The 21,220-nt window shown below is 40.7% G+C and overlaps 1 protein-coding gene across 2 annotated transcripts in view; it reads right to left on the bottom strand.

The window, feature by feature from the left end:
* Positions 1–12,710, bottom strand: part of FMN2 (formin 2) — a 308,497-nt gene extending 295,787 nt beyond the window's left edge. For both annotated transcript variants that reach the window (XM_037510275.2, XM_054694909.1), the window contains exon 1: positions 10,958–12,710. In XM_037510275.2, coding sequence (XP_037366172.1) covers positions 10,958–12,530 — 1,573 coding nt within the window. In that variant the 5' untranslated portion in view covers positions 12,531–12,710. The remainder of the gene's footprint in view (positions 1–10,957) is intronic.
* Between the last annotated feature and the right edge of the window lie 8,510 nt (positions 12,711–21,220).

Below are 21,220 nucleotides of genomic sequence, written 5' to 3'. Positions count from 1 at the left end.
GAGGTACTTCAGAAGCAGCCCTCAGGATTTTAGTGTTTGGATTCGGTGTTTTTGGATCTTTAGCAATTCCGAGGTCAGTGATTTCTGCCCCCACCACGCCAGACTTCCAGAAGACTGTTGTGGGCTTCTGAAGGATATGGAGAGGCCAAACTCAGAGAGGAAATGTTTGGAGGCTTTACAGGTAGCCAAGTGACTGAAACTGTTCCTGGTTTTGCTGCTGCTACAGCCTGGCAGAGAAGGTGAAGACCCGGAGCGGGTGCCTTGCTGAGCTGCATGAGTGTGGCAGTTTGTCGGGTTGTTCAGCTACTACAGCTGCTGTCTTGAGCATTGCTTGTCTGGTGCTGTGCTGGGGCATCTCAGTAGCTCCAGGGAGCATCTCCTGTTGTGTCTTCTGTCATCTGAGTTGGATCTCAGCCTATAGTCTGGCTGCCACATTGTAAAGGCAGGAATGGCCACTGAGCAGGTTTTCAGATCCAGCAGACCAGGTAAAGGAAGAGTCAGAGTCCTCAGTGGTTTTTTGCAGGTCTTTTATTGGGGTTCACCAGGCATATGGCAGGCAGGGGTGCTGGGGGGCCGGGAGGCTGGCAGGCGTCCCAGCCCCCAGCAGGTCTTCACTCTGGGCTCTCTGGCCTTCTCTCAGCTTCTGCTTCTCTTGCTTCTCTCTCAGCTTCTCTTTTGGCTTCTTGGCTTCTACTGGCGTCCCCGTGACGCTGACCTTAAAAGCCCAGTCCTAGCCCAGGTGAATCCCATCTACCTATGCCCCTATACCTATGCCCACCTATTCCAGGTACCCGCCATCAGGCATGCATTCAGGACCGCAAGGATCCATCATCTGTCCTGATGGCAGGAGGGCAGAAAAGCCTGACATTTTTCCTTACCCTACACACATGCTCCAGGTCAGCAGTGGCAGGAAAACGCCATCTTGGGAGCATGGTCTATTGTTCAGGGGAGGAGCTATGTGTCCTCAGTGGTGCAAAGACACCATCTTTGGGGTGCTTGTGTTTAGGATTTTAAAAACACTGGACACTGCTTCAGGTGTGGTAAATGGCCATTTTTGGTCTCAGTTACTCTTTTTTTCCCCCTGGTTTGTTAAATAAATCCCATTATTGTTGTTCTCTGAATCTGAGTAGTCTTGCAATTGTGCGTGCATGTGAAGAACTCAAACAGTGTCTGATAAACAATTTGGGCAGTGTCCTTGGCCAGTTTTAATTCCCCTTGCTGCCCTGTATCAAGGTGACAGCATATTGACTCTCTTTACCACCCCTCTTTTAAAAATTAGCAACCCCCCCTAATCACATAATCAAACCTTCATTATTTGCTTTCCTTATCCAAACCCCCCCAAAACCCAGTTTCTGATAAAGTGATAAAATTGCTTACAATTATTGAAAATGAAAAAACTACTATGGAAGTGGAAAATGTCTAAAGTTATGTTGAAACAAAGCCTCACTGTAAACTGTAAATTTCAGGGAATAACCGATAATGCTCTCAAGGCCACATGCCTGACTCATGAACCCCAGATAACCACTTAGAAGTCTCCTGCTTCCATATCCCAGCTGGCTTTAAATTGATAATGACCCTTGCTTTAGGCAAGAAATATCCTGTTGCCTAATTGCTCGGGGCTCAGATTTTGGAGAAGGATCTCTTCTGAGCCTGCTGGCATTAATAAAGAACTTCTCCTCTCTGAGTGCTGCTTGGTTTTCTGATGGAATTCTGCTGTAACATTATAATGCATAAAATAAACAATTTGCAAAAAACTTGTTATTAGAAATATTTTCAACTATTATACCTAGTAATATAAAATATTAACATAAAATATTTTAAAATAAAATATTAATATGAAACATATATTAATGCTTAATACAATTTCAGAGTTGTTTTAATAAATTTAGCCACTTTAAACAATTAAGTTTATTATGTCAATAACCCAGTACCAGGAAGCTAATGGCACCAGTTGTTTTGCTCACTAGGCAGAGTTGTAGGGGATTTATATAGACTATTACATTTAATGTTAACAGCATTAATTCAAAAGTTATCCTCAGTAGGGAAAGGTAAAAGTATCAGGTTTTTCTGCCATCCCGCCATTAGGATAGATGACGGAACCCTGTGGTCCCGTATACATGCCTGATGGCGGGCACCTGCAGTAGGGCGTGGGCATATGTACATGGGATTCACCTGGGCTAAGACTGGGCTTTTTAAGGGTGGCGTCACTGGGACGCCAGCAGAAGAGAAGCAGAACGAGAGAAGAAGCCGAGATAGAAGCAGAGAAGCAGAAGCAGAACAAATGGAAGCACAGACAGAACATGAGAGAAGGCCAGAGAGCCAAGAGCGAAGACTTGCTGGGCGCTGGGAGGCCTGCTAGCCTCCCAGCACCCCAGCACCCCAGCACCCCTGCCAGTCGTGTACCTGGTAAATCCCAATAAAATCCTGAAAACCCACCGAGGTCTCCAGGACTCTCCTCCTTTACCCGGTCCACTGGATCAGAAAACCTGCCCTGTGTCCATTGCTGCCCTTACATCCTCCATCTTCATACATATGAAAAAAAGTTACTTGAGAGTCATTCAATTAAATATAGTAAAATTACGATGTAAATTTACTAGAGTAACCAGTAACTAAAATAACTGTTGCTACCATCACCCAACTATACATGCTTACCACCTTTTTAATAGAAATAGAAGGAAACACAGTTCTAAAAGCATCTATGTCAAATTCAATACACACGGCTTACAGAACCTCAGAGGGACGAATAACAATGAAAGAAGGCCAAAAAAAAAAAAAAGTTATTAAAAGAATAAATAAATAAAATCAAAAGAAAGACAAACACAATGGCAAATACAGATGTTAACATATCAATATTAACTCTAAATGTAAATGGACTAAACTCTTCAATAAAAAGACACAGAGTGGCAGCCTGGATTAAGAAACAAAACCCAACCTTTTGCTGTCTCCAGGAAACACATTTAGCTACAAAAGATAAAAATAGGCTCAAAGTTAAAGGATGGAAAACAATCCTACAAGCAAATGGACCAAAAAAGAAAGCAGGAACAGCTATACTTATATCAGATAAAACAGATTTCAAACTCAAAAAGATAAAAAGAGACCCCAATGGTCACTACATTATGATCAAGGGGACAATACTTCAAGAAGAAATAACACTCATTAACATATACTCACCAAACGAAGGAGCACCAAAATATATCAGACAACTGTTGTCCTCTCTGAAAACAGACATCAGAGAAAACACATACGTAGTGGGAGACTTCAACACACCACTATCAACAATGGATAGATCAACAAGACAAAAAATAAGTAAAGAAACCAAAGCTCTAAATAAGGACCTAGAGCAATTAGGCTTAACAGACATCTATAGAACACTAAACCCAAAAAAAACGGAGTACACATTTTTCTCAAGCGCACACGGATCATTCTCCAGGATCGATCACATACTGGGGCACAAGACAAACATCAACAGATACACCAAGATTGAAATCATATCAACCATCTTTTCTGACCATGAAGGCATCAAACTAGAAATAAACCATAAAAAGAAGGCAAGGAACTTTCCTACCTCATGGAGATTAAAAACCACACTACTGGAAGACCATTGGACTAATGAGGAGATCAAAGAAGAAATTAAAAAATTTTTTGAATTGAACGACAAGGAGGACACTAATATCCTAAATGTATGGGATGCAGCAAAAGCAGTAATAAGAGGAAAATATATAGCAATAGAAGCTCACATCAAGAAACAAGAAAGAACGCAAAGAAACAACCTCATCTCGAAGCTCAAAGATCTAGAAAAAGAACAACAAAAAAACCCAAAACCAGTAGAAGAAAAGAAATAATAAAAACCAAAGCAGAAATAAATGAAATTGAAACTAAAAAAACAATCCAAAAGATCAATGAAACCAAGAGCTGGTTTTTTGAAAAAATCAATAAAATAGACAAACCCCTAGCCAGGCTCACAAAGGAAAAAAGGGAGAAAGCACAAATAAACAGGATCATCAATGAAAGAGGAGAAATCACAACGGACACAGCAGAAATCAAAAGAATAATCAGTAACTACTATGAACAGTTATATGGAAACAAGTTTAACAATCTAGAGGAGATGGACAAATTCCTACAACTCTACAATCACCCAAAGCTAGATAAAGAAGAAATAGAACACCTAAACAGACCAATTACAATTAGCGAAATTGAAATGGTAATAAAAAACCTCCCCAAAAACAAAAGCCCAGGACCTGATGGATTTACAAATGAATTCTACCAAACATTCAGAGACGAATTAGTGCCTATCCTTCACAAACTCTTCCAAAAAATTGAGAAGGAAGGGACAATACCAAACACGTTTTATGAAGCCAACATTACACTAATACCAAAAACCGAACAAGGACAACACAAAAAAGGAAAACTACAGGCCAATCTCCCTAATGAACACTGATGCAAAAATCCTCAATAAAATTTTAGCTATCAGAATCCAACAATGTATCCATAAGATAATTCACCACGACCAAGTTGGATTCATTCCAGGGGCACAAGGATGGTTTAACATCCGAAAATCAATCAACGTTATCCAACACATCAACAAAAAGAAATATAAAAACCATATGATAATATCAATAGATGCTGAGAAAGCTTTCGACAAAGTGCAACACCCATTCATGATAAAAGCCCTTGAAATTCTGGGGATACAAGGAACATACCTCAACATCATAAAGGCCATCTATGACAAGCCAACAGCCAGTATCATTCTCAATGGTGAAAAGCTGAAAGCAATTCCATTAAGATCTGGAACAAGACAAGGATGTCCACTCTCACCATTGCTTTTCAATATAATACTGGAAGTCCTAGCCAGGGCAATAAGACAAGAGAAAGACATCCAAGGAATCCAAATAGGAAAAGAAGAAGTCAAACTATCACTATTTGCAGACGATATGATATTATACATAGAGAACCCCAAAAACTCCACAGAAAAGCTAATTCAACTCATCAATCAATTCAGTAAAGTGGCAGGATACAAAATCAACACGCAAAAGTCAGTAGCCTTCCTATACACAAACAATAAATCTGAAGAAGAAGAAATCAAAAAGACCATCCTTTTGTTATTGAAACAAAAAAAATCAAATATTTGGGAATAAATCTAACAAAAGAGGTAAAGGACCTATACAAAGAAAACTATAAAACACTGTTAAAAGAAATAGAAGAAGATGGAGAGACATCCCCTGCTCATGGATTGGAAGAATAAACATTATTAAAATGGCCATCCTTCCAAAAGCAATATACAGATTCAATGCTATTCCAATCAAAATTTCAATGTCATTCTTCAAAGAAATAGAACAATTATTGATGAAATTCATATGGAATCACCAAAAACCCCGAATAGCCAAAGCTCTCCTGAAAAAAAAAGAAGGGAATGGAGGCATCAGACTCCCAGACTTCAAACTATACTACAAAGCCATAATCATCAAAACTGCATGGTATTGGAACAAGAACAGACATACAGACCAATGGAATCGAATAGAAAATCCAGAAATAAACCCACAGATTTATGGTCAACTAATCTTTGACAAAGGAGCAAAGAATATGCATTGGAGCAAAGAAAGTTTGTTCAATAAATGGTGCTGGGAAAACTGGGTCGCTACATGCAAAAGAATGAAGCTTGACCACCACCTCACACCATACACAAAAATCAACTCAAAATGGATTAAAGAACTAGACATAAGACCTGAAACCATAAAATATATAGAAGGAAATATAGGCGAAACACTACGTGATTTGCACATCAAAGACATCTTTACAGACACATCACCCAAAGCAGTGATAGTGAAGGCAAAGATAAACAGCTGGGACTACATCAAATTAAAGAGCTTTTGCACAGCAAAAGAGACAATAACAAAAACAAAGAGAAACCCCACCAACTGGGAGAACATTTTTGCACCCAACACTAATGATAAAGGACTGATCACAAAAATCTGCAAAGAGCTGATGAGACTCAACAACAACAAAGAAAATAATCCAGTCAAAAAATGGGCAGAAGAGCTTAAAAGAAACTTCTCTGAAGAGGAAATGCAAATGGCCAACAGGCATATGAAAAAATGTTCAACATCACTTGTCATCAGGGAAATGCAAATCAAAACTACCATGAGATACCATCTTACACCAGTGAGAATGGCACATATTAAAAAAACTAGCAACAACAAATGTTGGCGAGGGTGTGGAGAAAAAGGAACTCTTCTGCACTGTTGGTGGGAGTGCAAACTGGTTCAACCACTGTGGAAAGCTGTATGGAGATTTCTGGACCTACTAAACATAGAGCTTCCATATGATCCAGCAATTCCACTCCTAGGTATTTACCCAAAGGACACAGAAACATCAATTCCAAAGAACACCTGCACCCCTATGTTTATAGCAGCACTGTTTACAATAGCTAAGCTTTGGAAACAACCCAAATGCCCAAAAATAGATGACTGGATCAAGAAGATGTGGTACATATATACCATGGAATATTACTCAGCGTTCAAAAAAGATAAACACATGCAATTTGCAGCAACATGGATGGCGCTGGAAGGGATCATGCTCAGCGAAATAAGCCAAAAAGAAAAAGAAAAATACCGGATGGTCTCACTCATAGCAGGAATCTAGAAAACTTAAATAAGGGACCAGGAAAATGAATAACTATAAGAAAGTGAAAATCAAAATCAACAAAAAACTATGAACCAGAGACACTTTTAGGGGGGCGGGGGTGGGAGGGGAGGGATTGGGGTCAGAATGGGGGGGCTGCAATTGTATGGGGAATATAACAATAAAATTTATTAAAAAAAAAAAAAAAAAAGAATGGTGTCAAGATGATGCCTCTCAAATTTTAATATGCATCAGAATTAACTAGAGTGATTGCTAAAATATAGATTACTTGGCTTGCTCCTTAGAGTTTCCCATTCAGTATGTATAGAATAGACAAAAAAATATATTACATTTCTAATAAAAAAAAAAAAAACAAATTCAATACACACGGCTTATATCCAACCGCCTAAATGCACTTAAAACAAGACCCGTCCTCAATTCATAATATCATCATTAAATTCCATTACTGATGCTGTGGGATACTTCAATCCAAATCAGTCTTTAAAAAAATAAACAAGAAAAAAGATGTTTCAGACCAAACTAAAATTACTTATTTATAGTTTTTATGTTGCCAATGTCTATTCTGATAAAAGCAACCCAGGAAGACAAAGCACAGGAAAAAGCATAGCACTCTTATAATCCGCTTTGCTATTGTAGTAAGACTGACACATTGTGTAAATCTGGGATGACTGTTGACATTCATTTATCAGACAATAACTGGATAGCTACATTGTCAAATGTTACTGCTAGAAGTAACACTGTTCTTTGGTTTAAAAAAATAATTAAGAGCTATCTGAGAAAAAATTTGTATCTTTGGGTCCCAGTGATAAAAGAATCAAAATAACTTTTAAAGAAGCCAAAATTATTGTCATACAATCCAAATTCTAAGGCTCAAACACTGTATTAATTAACTAGTCTTCCGAAAGCATCAATGCACTTGTGTAGGGTAAATGGTTTTCAAGCTTTTCTGCCCTCCCACCGATAGGATTGCCCTGCCTGATGGGGTACCTGCAGTTGTTACATTGTTGTAAACTGTCTTGTTTACTTCTGTGAGCCATGGGAGGAGTATTGAGGTAGTCACCAGAGAGAAGCAGAAGCAGGAGAGAGAGGCAGGAGAGAAAAAAGGAGAAAGAGGCCAGAGTAGCCCAGAGTGAAGACTTGCCAGGGGCTTGGAGACCTACTGGCCTCCTGCCCCCCACCCCACCCCTGCCTGCCATGTATCTGTTTGCCACATTACATGTAAAGCTCAATAACAACCTGAGAAAGCCACAGAAGGCTCCAGGACTCTCCTGTTCTGCTTGTTCTGTTACCCATTTTGTCTCTGGTGAGTCCTCTCACCCCCACACCTCTGGCCTGTACCCCAGTTCTTGTATGCATAAATAAATAAATCTTTTTTTAAAAAAAGTTTCTGCTATTATTTAATGTGCAAAGGGATCTCTCAAATTCCAGCAGCAATTTTTCTACTACTACTGAACAAGAATGCATTTTAAACAAATTAACTAACATATTTCATGCAATGGCCTAAGACAACTTCAGTTCCTTAACAGCTAAAACAAAATAAAATTTTGGTCTCCATCATTGCTAAGTGTTTTTACATTTACCAAAAAAAGACAAACATGTCATGGAGATGTCTTTTTCACTTGAATTTTCTTCCTACATTTGGAAGGCAATAAAAAGCAGAAAAACATCTGTTCCTTCCTGCAGAGCTGACAACCCTCACTATATGGTTTAAAATAGGATGGTAAAGAACCAAGTGTAATGTCAGATGAAAAAAAAAAAAAAGAAAAAACAGATAATGGCTGAGAAACAGGAGCCTGTATGAATCTGGACTCATTTTATCATAAGAACAGTTCCCAGGACAGCTTCCTAGAAAAAATGTGGTTCACTCTGACCAACAATCACCATTCTTTAGCTGAAAGGTCAGATGTTCAACAATTAAAGGAATTTGCTTTATTACAGACAGAAAATGGGAAAATCTCATATATGGAGGTCTTAAATTCTATAACATTTTAAAGCATTTTTGACACTATATGTTATCTTACAGTATTAAACATCCAAAATAAGTAAGGACATTCAGACTTGAATTAGTAAGCTCAGCTTCTCTTTCTGGCTCTGCCTCTAAATGAATCATAATGTGACCTTGAGAAAATTATTTCACCTCTTATCTACTTCCACCTACCACTTACATGATTAAGATAGACCTGCCAGTTCTTTTTTCTTTTCAAGTAAATGAATGAGATAACTATATAGAAGCTGCTATAGAAATATCTACTAGTCATCCACCAGCAATATCAAGCAATCAAATACACAGTAGAAACTGTCCATATTAGAATAATAATTTTACACTTTTACTCTACACAGAGAAAGTCTACCTGAAAAGATCAACAACACCCTTGAAGAGGACTCATTTAGGAATCCCAAAATTTCCAATTCAGAAATACCTAGCAAATTCAAAGGAAAGTTCCAAAAATATCTATTTTTTCCTTAAGAAAAATAACTTAAACCTGTTTAAGGTCCTGTGACCTTCAGGACTTTTGATCAATCCTCCTATGAAGTTCTCTTCCCTCACTACCAAGGAGTTAAGTCACTATATCCTTGATGCTTCTAGAGCATTGTACTATGTAACTTTATGTGTTCCAATGCACTTAGTCATGACCTTTTTATCTCCTACATTCTAGAATATTGCTTGGCACATGTGGCTGCCTGGATGTATGTAATGTATGTATGCATGTATATATTGTAAATATGCATATTGTGTATATTTGTTAAATAAATGAGATGAATATATTTCTCAGTCTAATGCTATTATCAAAAGCAACCATTAATAATAATGAATGATAGCTTTAATTATGGTGACTTTTTCATTTTTAGAAAAATAATATATAAATGTTACCAAAATTAAAAAGGCAATACATGATTTCCCATCAAAGTCAAATTCACAACAATTAACAACTTTCCAGTTTTCTTCTTCAAAAATGCTTCTTGATAGTGTTTGTTATTGTTCTTCTTTTTAACTATATAATGGGTATTAAATGATAAACATTCCTTTTAACCTATTCAATAAAGGGTAGGGGAAGAAAATAAGTAAGATAGCAATCATGTAAAATGAAAAGAAGAGGCTAGTGTTGATTATAAGACTCCATAGATATAAACGATAGTTCCTAGATATAAATGCAAATGTGATTAACAAACACTATTTTCACAATATAAATAGCATTTAACCAAGTAGCACATGATCAAGAAATGTCATCTAAAATAATTGTAGATTTTAGTTTCATAATTTAGTAAAGTTAATTGAACATGGATTTTTAAGTTTGTCAAGTTACATTTGAAATTTTTCATTATTCAAATATTTATCACAAACTTACATGTACCAGTACTTACATAAATTTCACTTTTTTCTAGTCCTTAAATTCTTACACTATTTCATTTATATATAGTAAAAACTGAAGCCAATGAACATGCGATACAAACTAACTGATATTTATTCTACCAGTGGACCCTTAGGTAAGACTTTGAGACCTATAAACCTCTTACACTCATGTATCTACTTAACATTTACAATAAACTGACCCTTTAGTTGTGCTTTATGGTACCCATCAGTTTCCAGCAGACTCTAGAAAGGAATACCAATTGGATGACACTTGGTTTGGGCTGCCTCACCTTCACTATCTCCAAAGTATAAATACCCAATTATGATTGGACCATCATGCCAAATGAAATTCTAAATCATAATATTTTCTGTTTAAATATACATTAAGTATGTTTCAAATTTGTTTAATCAGCAAACTAGAATGACACCACTTCATAAAGAAAAGTTATTTGCAAGATAGAAATTACACCTTACATACATAGACATATGTATTAGTGCAATCAGAAGTGACCTCTAAGTAGTACTAGAATAAGTTATTTGCTTCTCCAACAGTGACCTTTCTCAAAGGATCATGAGCAACTTTTTGTCTTAGTGCTATGAGCATGAAGAAGGAAAGAGAAGGAAGATGGCTTAGCTAACAATGCACAAGAGTAAAAATAAGTAAGAGTTTGTCTGGCATTGCACTGCACTTAGGGAACAGCATATATTTTGGAGAAGTGGATGGAGCAGTCCTTTCATGAGATGATTTGGGAGAGACACAACTAAATTACACCCTTTAAGACCTTGTTAAAAAAAAATAAGAAATTTCACTAATCCGGGTGAGAGGCATCAAAAAAAAAGGGGGGGGGGATTTTCTATGAGAAAGGGGTTGTCACAAGTTGGTCACTGCTGTTGAAGGCGTTAGTGATGGAAGGGGAAGCCCCTTATTGGCAACAAACTTGTCACCAGGTGACAGGACGCACTCACCAGTGAACACGTTCTGGAAACCCTCTGCAGTCGTCTGAGCCCCAGCAGCAGATGTGGCTGTCGGGGCTTGGGGTGCCCCATCGCAACTGCCTGGGGCTGATCCGCGCACCGGGAGAGCAGAGTCTCCAGCCCGGGTCGTTCGGGCACCCAGTTCCTCCGTCCAGTCTGCAGAACGGCTGAGGCCACCAGCCAGGCCCCCGTCGGCTCTGTGTTTTTGCGCCGGGGCGGCGGCAGAGGCGAGGGAAGGTCTTGGTCCCCGACTCAGGGCAGACTCCAGCCGCCTCTTGATCCTGGGGCTCTGGCTGGGGGACTCAGACGGGGAATGATTAGGAGAGCTGAGTTGCCGGGTGGTGGTCTTGATGTAGCAAGGGGTAATGATCGGGTAGGGCTTGAAGCAGCGCAAGCTGGGAACAGGGCTGCTGGGCAGGGAGGCAGCTGCGGGGGAGCCGGACTCCTCGGCTCCCGACAGCTCCTCGGATCTCCCCTCCAACCTCTGCTGAGTCTCTCCCAACGCTAGGCCCCACGCCTCCCCGGGGGAGCCTCGGGGGGCATCTTCAAAAGCTTCCTCCTCGCCTTCCTCATCCGTGTCCCCAGCACCTTGCGCGGGGTCTCCCACCACAACCTCGCCAGGTTCAGACTCGGGAAAGCGGAAGGAGGTGGACACGACAGAGTCCGCCGCCGAGGGCTGGGCATCCTCCAAGTGGGGCACCTCGGAGGAGAGGCTGCCGCTGGGGAGCGGGGGCTGCTTGGGCACGGAGGATTCGGTGACCTGGCTCTCAGGCAGGTCGGAGAGCGCCGACAGCACCTGCTCTGCGTCGGGACTGCCCACGGCCTCTCCAGCAACGCCTCTTGGCCCCAGCAGGAATCGGTCCAGGCCGAGGAAGGCCTCGGGCTGAGGCGAGGCAACCGTTGGGGGCGCTGCAAGTTCCTCGGCGCCCTGGAGCAGCAGCTGCTGCTGCTGCTGCTGCATCCGGATCGCCTGCTGGATGTCTGAAAGCAAATCCTCCTGCTCTGTAGCAGAGTGGAAGCTGTAGATGTCCGTGTCCGAGCCCGAACTGGTCCTTTGTCCATTCTGCGCCCCTCCGGTAGTTTCCAAATCCTCAGCGACCGCCCGGATCCCGACCCCAGCATCGGTCCGCCCCAGGCCACTTGGACCGGTCGCGTCAAAAGGGTCTGGACACTCAATATCCGACAGGCCGATCTCGTCCGCGGAAAGGCTGAGGTCTGGGGTTTTGGTGACCACAGAGTGAGCGCTGTCCAGCTCCCCGGTCTGGAGGGCCTGGTGATCCAGCACATCCTCTCGGGAGCCGCCGGTGCCTTTCCCCTTGGACTGGTTCTTCCTGATCCGCAGGTTGGAAAACACTGAGGCTCTGGAGTCGGACTTGCTCTTTTTCTTGCCCGGCTCCCCGCCGCCGCCCCCTGCCCCCTTGCTGTGCTTGCCCAGCGCCTTTTTACCCCCAGCCCCCTTCTTTGTGGCTTCCACATCTCTGGGCCCAACAGAATCCTCAGCGCCGCCGCTCTCCAGCGAGGCATCACCTGCGCTCCTTTTCAGCTTCCCATCCTGGTTCCCCATGTTGCAAGCCGCTGTGCGCCGCCGCGCCCGGGGCACTCAGGCCATCCCGGCCCTCAGCGGTGCGCGGCCCAGGCCAGGGGAGTCTCCAGGCCACTCAGGCGGCCGGGCAAGCCGCAGGCAGGGGAGGTCGCTGGGCCTCTAGCTGGCCCCGCTCTCGTCTGTCACGGCTTTGCATAATACGCTGCGACTCCCGCAGTGGCTGCGGCTGAGGCGGGGGTGCTGGCGGGGCGCGAACATGCTCAGTGCGGCGCTCGGCGCCGGCCAATGGATGCACGGGACGCAGCCCCGGCCTGGCTCTGCGCCAGTCGTTGCAGCTCACTCCACCCGAAATGAAGCCCGGAGCAACCAATGTTTCTTGTATCTCGAGGACTTGGATGTCCAACCTTGTCCCAAGCGGAAAAGTTGGTCAGCTGAAAGATGCACACCCAACCTCGAAGCTCCAGATCCTGCCAGCAGAGAAATTAAACAGAAAAGAAAAATTTTAACAGGGAGAAATTGAAGCCAGAATCTAATAAAGAAGGCACATACACGTCCTCTCTTCTACCAACCAGCCAGCAGAAGCATGACACCGGTAAATATTTGGAGGTTGAATGAATGGGTCATTTTCTTTTATAGTTGATCATCTTGAATGCTGTATTAACAGGATTATTAACATTAGTGCTTGAGGGAATGTTTTAGGAAAGGTTACTTACTACTCATAGTCTGGCTTTTGTTCCATGACGACTTTGCATCTTCATAACAGTCATTTCAAAGTTCATTTTCAAACTTTTATTTGACAAAATAGTGAGGTGGGGGCAATCAGAAAATACAGAGTAATTACAATTGATTAAAATGCTAATGCCCAAAATTCTGTGTGTTTACCACGTAAATCAAACATTTGTATTCAAAAGGGGTGCATATACTATCCCTGCCAGGAGATCGAACTCATCAATATTAAACATGCCCTATTGTTGAAGCCTATGAAAAGGAAAGAGACAAAAAGGAAACTTTCTTGGCACAAACACATGAAATCAAGTGTTGTGTTCTAAACCACCGCTTTCCCAAGCACACCCCTCAAGACAAACTTTATTCTTTTCTTCATTATAAAAGTTTACAACAATTATTAAAATTGTTCCTCCTAAATCTTGTCACTGTTATAATTAGGATATTTAGTTACTTATATTTAAAATGCATTTGTATCTGAAGACTCTCCACACAGTAAACTTAAATAAGATTAAAGTGGCATTAGTCAATATGTTATAATAAATATGAACCCAATAAAAGACAATTCATAGGTCAATTTTAATAACATCACCTAATGGCATCATTAAATTAGACAAATTGGAAAGGAACAACTGAGGAATTAGAACCTTCCAAGAAAGAAAATAAAAGCAATGGAAATGTATAGGACTTAATTGTATCTGCTGCACAAAATAAAGTAACATTTGTTAATATTTTTAAAACTCCAACTCCAATTCTTGATTTTTATTTATTTTTTTAAAGATTTATTTATGCATACAAGAACTGGGGTACAGGCCAGAGGTACGGGGGTGGGGGGTGAGAGGATTCACCAGAGACAGAGTGGGGAACAGAACAGGCAAACTGACTGAAAAACACTGCTGAGGGGAGCAGCGGGCACAACAGGAGAGGTCTGCTGCACCATGTGGGTCACCTCCCTGGCCAGGGATCGAACTTGTGCTGCAGTGGCTGCAGGTAGCTTCATAGTGCTGTCTTAACCCCTTGAGCCACCAGGGAGGCCCCAATTCTTGATTTTTAAAATGTCACATTAACAAAGTGCATTTTGATCCACAAAGTGACTCCTGAAACTTCCCTAGCCTTTTTTCCTTTAAGAGATTATCTTCTCATTTTAATATACAACCCCTGAACTTTTTCAATAGAGTTTTTCAGAAAAAAGAAGTTGCTTATGGTTTAGGATCAATGTCAGATCAGAGGGGGTATTGTAAAGGTATTTGGCTTTGGCTTTTGTTGAAGACTCTGTGGGATAAGGCATCATTTAGATGGTTAGTACCGTGGGCCTGTGAAAATAAGAGTCTGAATTCAGACCCTTTGGAGCAATTGTTGGCAAGCCGATTTTGAGGATAGGGTTATGATCAATTATGAGGGCTAACAAAGTTGGAAACAAAGTTGGCTGTTTTTATATTGAGGCCATGATGCTGTTAAGGAGGCAGCTTCCTGAGAAAGGAATGCTCAGTTCTTGAAGAAATCTGTATAGACATGACACACTACAAAAATTCTTTTCTGTGCTTCAGTTTTCTTATGATCAATGAAATGAAATTTAGAACCTTTTCTGTTTAATAATAAACTTGTTTAGAATAAGGTTTGAATGCTATTTATGAGCAATGTCTGAAAATGACCGTTATTTCAGAGTTTTATTTAAATTGTAGAGAAGAGCTGATCTTTGCCTTTTATGTGGAGGCAAAAATACTAGGCTCAGTCTTTTATATTTTTTGAGAAAAGTTGTCTGTTGTTATAACTCTTATTGACCAATCAATGGTCCAGGGATGTCATGACTCCTAGAGGCCACCTCTACTCTCACCCTCAGATTCCCATGAGAACTTGATCAGAAAATTCCTCAAAGAAAGAGAGCGAATGGTTCCCCTGTGATGTTTCTGGAAAGATATACACTTGGTTTAAAAGTATAGCTTGTGAAACAATACTTCTCCAACTTAATTATAATAAAAACAAAGCTGATATATTTATTGAAAAAATATATAATAATGTTACAAGTATTTAAATTAGACTTTGTTGTCAACTACTTTGAAAATATAAAATAGCTACCCAATGTGTTAGTATTCTTAAAGTAAGGCCAAAAGAAGGGAAAACTACTACATTTTATATGACACAATTTAAATCCAGCAAATAATTGTTCCTTTGCATATTGTTAACCAACATTTTTAATTTCTCTCCCTAACCCTATATATGATTATATATATAATCATAAATATATATATATATGATGTGAAAGCATTATGTAGAAATAATTACTAGACTTTTTCAATTTATATTCTTAAAAATAAATAGCAACTTAAGGGCAGGCAGCCAGTTGTCCTTAGGTGGCCCTTTGAGTAAATGGGGAAATCAACTTTAATAACTTTGCCAGGGTAATATCCCAGTCTCTGAAAGATTCTGGAGTGCTTGAAAAGCCTTTGTTTCACCTCTTTTACAAGACAGCTCTCTTCCAGAATCTAGGCTCCTCTGAGGGTGCAATTTGCCAGAGGCTATTAGAACTTTCTGCTTCTTTGAGGGCTTAATTTTTGTAGTCTTTAACAAAACATCTTTGATTTTGAACTCTGAGTTTCCATACTTTTTCTTCTTCTATGATATATTCTAAAAGTTCCAGAGGTAAAAGAAGAGAGGAAGTGTATTTGAGGGGAGGTAGAGTAGGAAGGAAAGAGATAAGAATGCTGCTTTCTTTTACAAGCCAATTTTGAATGTGAACCAATAGATGGCAGTTGTATAGCAAATCACAGTTGGCAAAGCTCTATTATATGCAAAGACTTACTTGAAACACGCTATGGATATCAACTGTATGTAGGTACACCCAGTCCAGTTTAATCAGTGAATAAGCTTAGGTTAAGAGATTTGTCCAAGGTCACATAGCAAATGAAATACTTGAACCTATAAAATCACACCCCAAATTCTATATAACAACATAACATTGTTTATCTTTCAGGGACTGGTTTAAAGGTTGTCAGTGTCCTGGTAATGTCAATGTTCCTCGCTCTTGCCCTGTTCATCCTTATTCTGTACCTGTTTTGTTGTGTTGTGTTGTGTGGTGTGGTGTTGTGTTGTGTTGTGTTGTGCTGTGTTGTGTTGTGTTTCCTTGCATACAAAGCCAGAAAGCCAGGCAAAACTGGCTGAAACCAAGGTGGTCATAGAGATAAGAAATGAATTAAGACACAACTGTCTCCAGGTGCCATTTAATAAGGTCAAAAACTAAGCCCATACTCCTTGCTCAGCAGGAAGGTTTGGGAAGATTGAATAGGTAAGACAACTGATAAGATTATCTTGGAAACAAGGCCATAAGACCAACCACAATGACCAGAAAAACCAGCAAAGATCCAGGAATGCAGAAGCAGGTCTAGGACATGTTTCTGTGTTACAGGTCAGCACCTGAGATCAGACATCCCAGCTGATAACAGGTGCAAACTGTTACCCCAAGATAGAAAGCCTGCAGAGGCAGGGTATAAAAGAGATCCTCAAATCCTCCTTCATCCTCCTGTCTTGTCCCGTGCTCTCTTGCAGGGTATTTCAATAAATCCTCCTTTTCTGTCCTCCGTTCTGTCTCTGACAATTTCTTTTATCCCCATGCCTCCAGTCTCACCCCAGTATTTACCCCACTACATTTTGGTTGCCCAGATGGGGAGAAATTGGGCACTGGTACCCCTTATTCCTTCACTGTTTCTCGTTCTCTGGTGGACTGTGAGGAAACTTTGGATAAATGAAGGTATCAGATTAGGATACATCCCAATGTTACTGAAAGTTTCCAAAGACTTCAAAGAATTGGCTTGTGAGTGAGAATTGAGGGGGTCAGGCTTGAGCACCCACAAATCAGTGAAACGTTCCCATGAGTTCGGGGAACCACATAGCCAGATGGCAGGCAGCTTCACTTTCCTCACTCTGCCTTTCCGTCTGTGGCCAGAGATCTAGTCTACTTCCTTCCCAGGCCCAACACTCTACATCCAGTGGAGAAGGTTGTGCTGGCAAATCAACCCCCTAGTTCCCTGGTGTAACTCCTCCCAGACTGTAGGCCCATTCGCTAGCCATCACAAGTGTTTTCCCTTTGTTGCTGAATGGGTCATGAGACAATCTCTCTCAGCCCCACAGATTTGCCCTTAGCATGCATTCTTAAAAACTAGAGCAAAATAGACCCTTGCAGACACTAAAGAAAAAACACTTAATCTTTGCAGTACTGCCTGGCCCTAATATAAAATATAGGACCAAGAAATCTGTCCTATAAGTGGCACCCTTAACAATTAATCCCATTTTCCAAGTAGACCTCTTTTGCTGTGGCCAAGGCAAGTGGTCAAGTTATGTTATACCCAGGCTTGTATGGCCCTGAGCCAAGATATGGACCTCCACAAATCTTGCTATCTATGCTTGGCAAAGTTCTGGGTCCTACGCCTAGATTTGACATCCTAGATGACCCCTCTCTCTTTTGGGGGCACCTCCAAGTTTGTGGACAACACCTTAAAACAGCCCACCAAGCCCTTCTCACCTGGTTGAAGCTCCCGCTTTGAGAGTACTGCTTCAATACTTTGGAACATGGCCTTCAGTCTACAATAACAAGAAGGAGACCATCCAGGTATAATAATAAGAGAGAGAGGGAGGAAGACAAGAGAAGGGCCCAATATGTAATAGCTGCCATTTCCTGGGGCCTGCTACCTCAGACTCACTAGAGACCCTTACATCCCTAAAATATTTGAGACTGCAGTCTCTTAAAGGACCCCTAGCTTACTTTCACTGCCAGCAACCAGGACACTTCAGCTGTGAGTGCCTGAGGAGGCTTCCCCCAGGGCCACCCCCTCTGTGCCATTGCGCAGGGAATTGGAAGAGGCGCTGTCTCACTCTCCAGAGAGGGAGGGGTCAGCCCAAACCATGGGATAGATGGGAAGGCAAAATGGGCCATCAGCTGCCGTGGTCATTGACTATGAAGAAAACAGTGTGGGAGGAGAAGACCTCCTTTTCGTAGGGGGCCCAGAGGTTAGACAGGCTTCTCTATTTACTATCTTTATGCATGAGCCTCAGGATCATCTTTTTGGTGGAAACGGGCCATTCAATCTGCCTTATTCCAATTCTTTGGGCCAATCTAGCAGTTGACTCTTCTCTCCACTGGTATTTATGGCTAACCTAAGCCAGGGCACTTTGCCATGCCCTGCCCTGCTCATTACAAGGCCACATGTTTACACATTTGCTTTTTTTTTTTTTATAATAAATTTTATTTTTATATTCCCCATACAATTGCAGCCCCCCCATTCTGAACCCAATCCCTCCACTCCCGCTCCCGCCCCCCTAAAAGTGTCTCTGGTTCATAGTTTTTTGTTGATTTTGATTTTCACTTTCTTATAGTTATTCATTTTCCTGGTCCCTTATTTAAGTTTTCTAGATTCCTGCTATGAGTGAGACCATCCGGTATTTTTCTTTTTCTTTTTGGCTTATTTGGCTGAGCATGATCCCTTCCAGCGCCATCCATGTTGCTGCAAATTGCATGTGTTTATCTTTTTTGAATGCTGAGTAATATTCCATGGTATATATGTACCACATCTTCTTGATCCAGTCATCTATTTTTGGGCATTTGGGTTGTTTCCAAAGCTTAGCTATTGTAAACAGTGCTGCTATAAACATAGGGGTGCAGGTGTTCTTTGGAATTGATGTTTCTGTGTCCTTTGGGTAAATACCTAGGAGTGGAATTGCTGGATCATATGGAAGCTCTATGTTTAGTAGGTCCAGAAATCTCCACACAGCTCTCCACAGTGGTTGGACCAGTTTGCACTCCCACCAACAGTGCAGAAGAGTTCCTTTTTCTCCACACCCTCGCCAACATTTGTTGTTGCTAGTTTTTTTAATATGTGCCATTCTCACTGGTGTAAGATGGTATCTCATGGTAGTTTTGATTTGCATTTCCCTGATGACAAGTGATGTTGAACATTTTTTCATATGCCTGTTGGCCATTTGCATTTCCTCTTCAGAGAAGTTTCTTTTTAGCTCTTCTGCCCATTTTTTGACTGGATTATTTTCTTTGTTGTTGTTGAGTCTCATCAGCTCTTTGCAGATTTTTGTGATCAGTCCTTTATCATTAGTGTTGGGTGCAAAAATGTTCTCCCAGTTGGTGGGGTTTCTCTTTGTTTTTGTTATTGTCTCTTTTGCTGTGCAGAAGCTTTTAATTTGATGTAGTCCCAGCTGTTTATCTTTGCCTTCACTATCACTGCTTTGGGTGATGTGTCTGTAAAGATGTCTTTGAGGTGCAAATCACGTAGTGTTTTGCCTATATTTCCTTCTATATATTTTATGGTTTCAGGTCTTATGTCTAGTTCTTTAATCCATTTTGAGTTGATTTTTGTGTATGGTGTGAGGTAGTGGTCAAGCTTCATTCTTTTGCATGTAGCGACCCAGTTTTCCCAGCACCATTTATTGAACAAACTTTCTTTGCTCCAATGCATAGTCTTTGCTCCTTTGTCAAAGATTAGTTGACCATAAATCTGTGGGTTTATTTCTGGATTTTCTATTCGATTCCATTGGTCTGTATGTCTGTTCTTGTTCCAATACCATGCAGTTTTGATGATTATGACTTTGTAGTATAGTTTCAAGTCTGGGAGTGTGATGCCTCCATTCCCTTCTTTTTTTTTCAGGAGAGCTTTGGCTATTTGGGGTTTTTTGTGATTCCATATGAATTTCATCAATAATTGTTCTATTTCTTTGAAGAATGACATTGAAATTTTGATTGGAATAGCATTGAATCTGTATATTGCTTTTGGAAGGATGGCCATTTTAATAATGTTTATTCTTCCAATCCATGAGCAGGGGATGTCTTTCCATTTCTTTGTGTCTTCTTCTATTTCTTTTAACAGTGTTTTATAGTTTTCTTTGTATAGGTCCTTTACCTCTTTTGTTAGATTTATTCCCAAATATTTGATTTTTTTGGTTTCAATAAAAAAAGGGATGGTTTTTTTGATTTCTTCTTCTTCAGATTTATTGTTTGTGTATAGGAAGGCTACTGACTTTTGCGTGTTGATTTTGTATCCTGCCACTTTACTGAACTGATTGATGAGTTGAATTAGTTTTTCTGTGGAGTTTTTGGGGTTCTCTATGTATATTACCATATCATCTGCAAATAGTGATAGTTTGACTTCTTCTTTTCCTATTTGGATTCCTTGGATGTCTTTCTCTTGTCTTATTGCTCTGGCTAGGACTTCCAGTATTATATTGAAAAGCAGTGGTGAGAGTGGACATCCTTGTCTTGTTCCAGATCTTAATGGAATTGCTTTCAGCTTTTCACCATTGAGAATGATACTGGCTGTTGGCTTGTCATAGATGGCCTTTATGATGTTGAGGTATGTTTCTTGTATCCCAAGAATTTCAAGGGCTTTTATCATGAATCGGTGTTGCACTTTGTCGAAAGCTTTCTCAGCATCTATTGATATTATCATATGGTTTTTATATTTCTTTTTGTTGATGTGTTGAATCCAACAGTGTATCCATAAGATAATTCATCACGACCAAGTAGGATTCATTCCAGGGACACAAGGATGGTTTAACATCCGAAAATCAATCTACACATTTGCTTTTGATCTTCTCTTCCCACCCTATTCCTCTCTTAAGATTGGACACCATGACCACACTCTAAGCCAGTCTCCAGTTAACAGAATCCACAATCACTACTAGCCCACTTGGCTGCTGATGCAGGCAATAGGAATACTACAGAAACCCCAACAGTCACTGATAACCCCATTCTGGCACCTCCAGGCATCTGGCACACTGCAACCCCAGGCAAGCTATCTTTGCCATCCCTGTTAGGGGGCAATTAAAGGTCCTTCATATCTTCCATTGGAAGCCACAATATCCCCGCAAGCCAAATGTATGAAGTGACAATCTCTTATACAAAAAATACCTCCAGTTGGGTCTTGTAAGACCCTGTATTCCTAATCTTTTTTTTTTTTTTAACTTCATCTCATTTACAGACCATCAAACCA

Source organism: Talpa occidentalis, unplaced genomic scaffold, assembly GCF_014898055.3.
Source record: "Talpa occidentalis isolate TD23 unplaced genomic scaffold, MPIMG_talOcc4v2.1 talOcc4.14, whole genome shotgun sequence".
In the NCBI taxonomy this organism is placed as follows: domain Eukaryota; kingdom Metazoa; phylum Chordata; class Mammalia; order Eulipotyphla; family Talpidae; genus Talpa; species Talpa occidentalis.
This window is presented reverse-complemented; position numbering and strand designations above follow the sequence as displayed.